At 43.1% G+C, this 1,825-nt stretch overlaps 1 protein-coding gene across 1 annotated transcript in view; it reads left to right on the top strand.

Moving 5' to 3' along the window:
• Positions 1-1,822, top strand: part of st7 (suppression of tumorigenicity 7) — a gene marked incomplete at its 3' end in the record, with an annotated part of 8,188 nt that extends 6,366 nt beyond the window's left edge. The window contains exons 8-9 of the mRNA XM_016477625.1: positions 1,372-1,469; positions 1,793-1,822. Of these exons, the coding sequence (XP_016333111.1) occupies positions 1,372-1,469; positions 1,793-1,822 (128 nt within the window). The remainder of the gene's footprint in view (positions 1-1,371; positions 1,470-1,792) is intronic.
• Positions 1,823-1,825: the final 3 nt, after the last annotated feature.

Here is a 1,825-nt window from a genome sequence, read left to right on the forward strand (position 1 = left end):
ACACAGACTCTCACACACACACTCACAGACTCACAGACTCACACTCACAGACTCTCACACACACACACACACACTCACACACTCACAGACTCACACACAGACTCACTCACACACACAGACTCACACTCACACACACACACACACAGACTCACACACACACACACCCACACACTCTCTCACACAGGCACAGATACTAATACACTCACTCACTCACACACGCACATCACTGATACACACTCACACATAACTAATACACACACACACACAGACAGAGAGACACACATCACTAATACACTCACACACAAACACACATCACTGATACACACACACATACATCACTGATACACACTCACACACACACATCACTGATATGCACTCTCACACACACACACGTCACTGATACACACGCACACATCCCTGATACACACACACATCACTGATATGCACTCTCTCACACACACACGTCACTGATACACACGCACACGTCACTGATACCCACTCACACATCACTGATACACACTCACACACACACATCACTGATATGCACTCTCTCACACACACACGTCACTGATACACACGCACACGTCACTGATACACACTCACACATCACTGATACACACTCACACTCTCACACACACACAGACAGAGAGACACACATCACTAATACACACACACACACGCACATCACTGATACACACACACACACATCACTGATACTCACACACACACACACACACACAAACACATCACTGATACACACTCTCACACACACACACACACACACATCACTGATTCACACTTACACGCACACATACACACACACACACACACACATCGCTGATACACACTTGCACACACACAAGCACGCACACACAAACACATATCACTGATACACGCTCACACACGCCACATGTGTTAATGGCTCAGACACTTACAGGCTCTGAGTGAATGTTTTTAGTGTCACAAAGGTCAGTTCATATGTTTTATCTGTTGTCAGATGTCACTCAAATCATTTTCCACATTCACATGCAGTCATTTACACTCATACTGAAGCGTTTGCATTGTAGAGTCCTGCATATGTATAAGACATCTATGAATTATATTTATTAATCTTTTTAAGTATTTATTATAAAAGACTTTTGGTCTTCACATTGATTAGTTATGCGTGTGTGCAGTTATCATGCTATTCTCAGAATCAGTTTTTATATACAGTGGAGTGCAGCTGATCCTGCAGCGTGTCTTTTGTTAGTCATTCTCCGGCGACGTGTAGCGTAACGTGTCAGTAAATGATCGAATGTTAAAGCAGAAGTAGCTAATCAAAGTTAAACTGAATGAAATTCCCCTGTAAATGTGTGTGTGTGTGTTTCGCAGGAAGGGACACAAACGTGTTAGTCTACATCAAGAGAAGACTCGCCATGTGCTCCAGAAAGCTCGGCCGCACACGAGAAGCTGTCAAGATGATGCGAGACGTGAGTGACCTTTGACTCCTGACACACACAGAAGAAACGAAGCCTCATTTTTATTAGTAATGCAATCAGCAAACTGCTCGCAGTATATACTCATAGATATCAAGCATGAGCGGCGTGCTGTTATTCTGAAAATGCCGGAATTATTGTGCCCAACTGAGGTAATAATGCAATTACGATTCAAAGCATGTGCATTAGTTTTCAATAATTCAATGCCTGTCGTAAATGAAACCACATAATTTGTTCATGTAAAGCGCTCAAATGTAGAATGAGCAGCAGAAGTTTGCAGAGTTGGAGAATGTGAGCTGTTGTTGTGTTTCCTGCAGTTAATGAAGGAGTTTCCTCTGCTCAGCATGTTC

The sequence above is a fragment of the Sinocyclocheilus anshuiensis genome, unplaced genomic scaffold (genome assembly GCF_001515605.1).
Source record: "Sinocyclocheilus anshuiensis isolate Anshui unplaced genomic scaffold, SAMN03320099.WGS_v1.1 scaffold1896, whole genome shotgun sequence".
In the NCBI taxonomy this organism is placed as follows: domain Eukaryota; kingdom Metazoa; phylum Chordata; class Actinopteri; order Cypriniformes; family Cyprinidae; genus Sinocyclocheilus; species Sinocyclocheilus anshuiensis.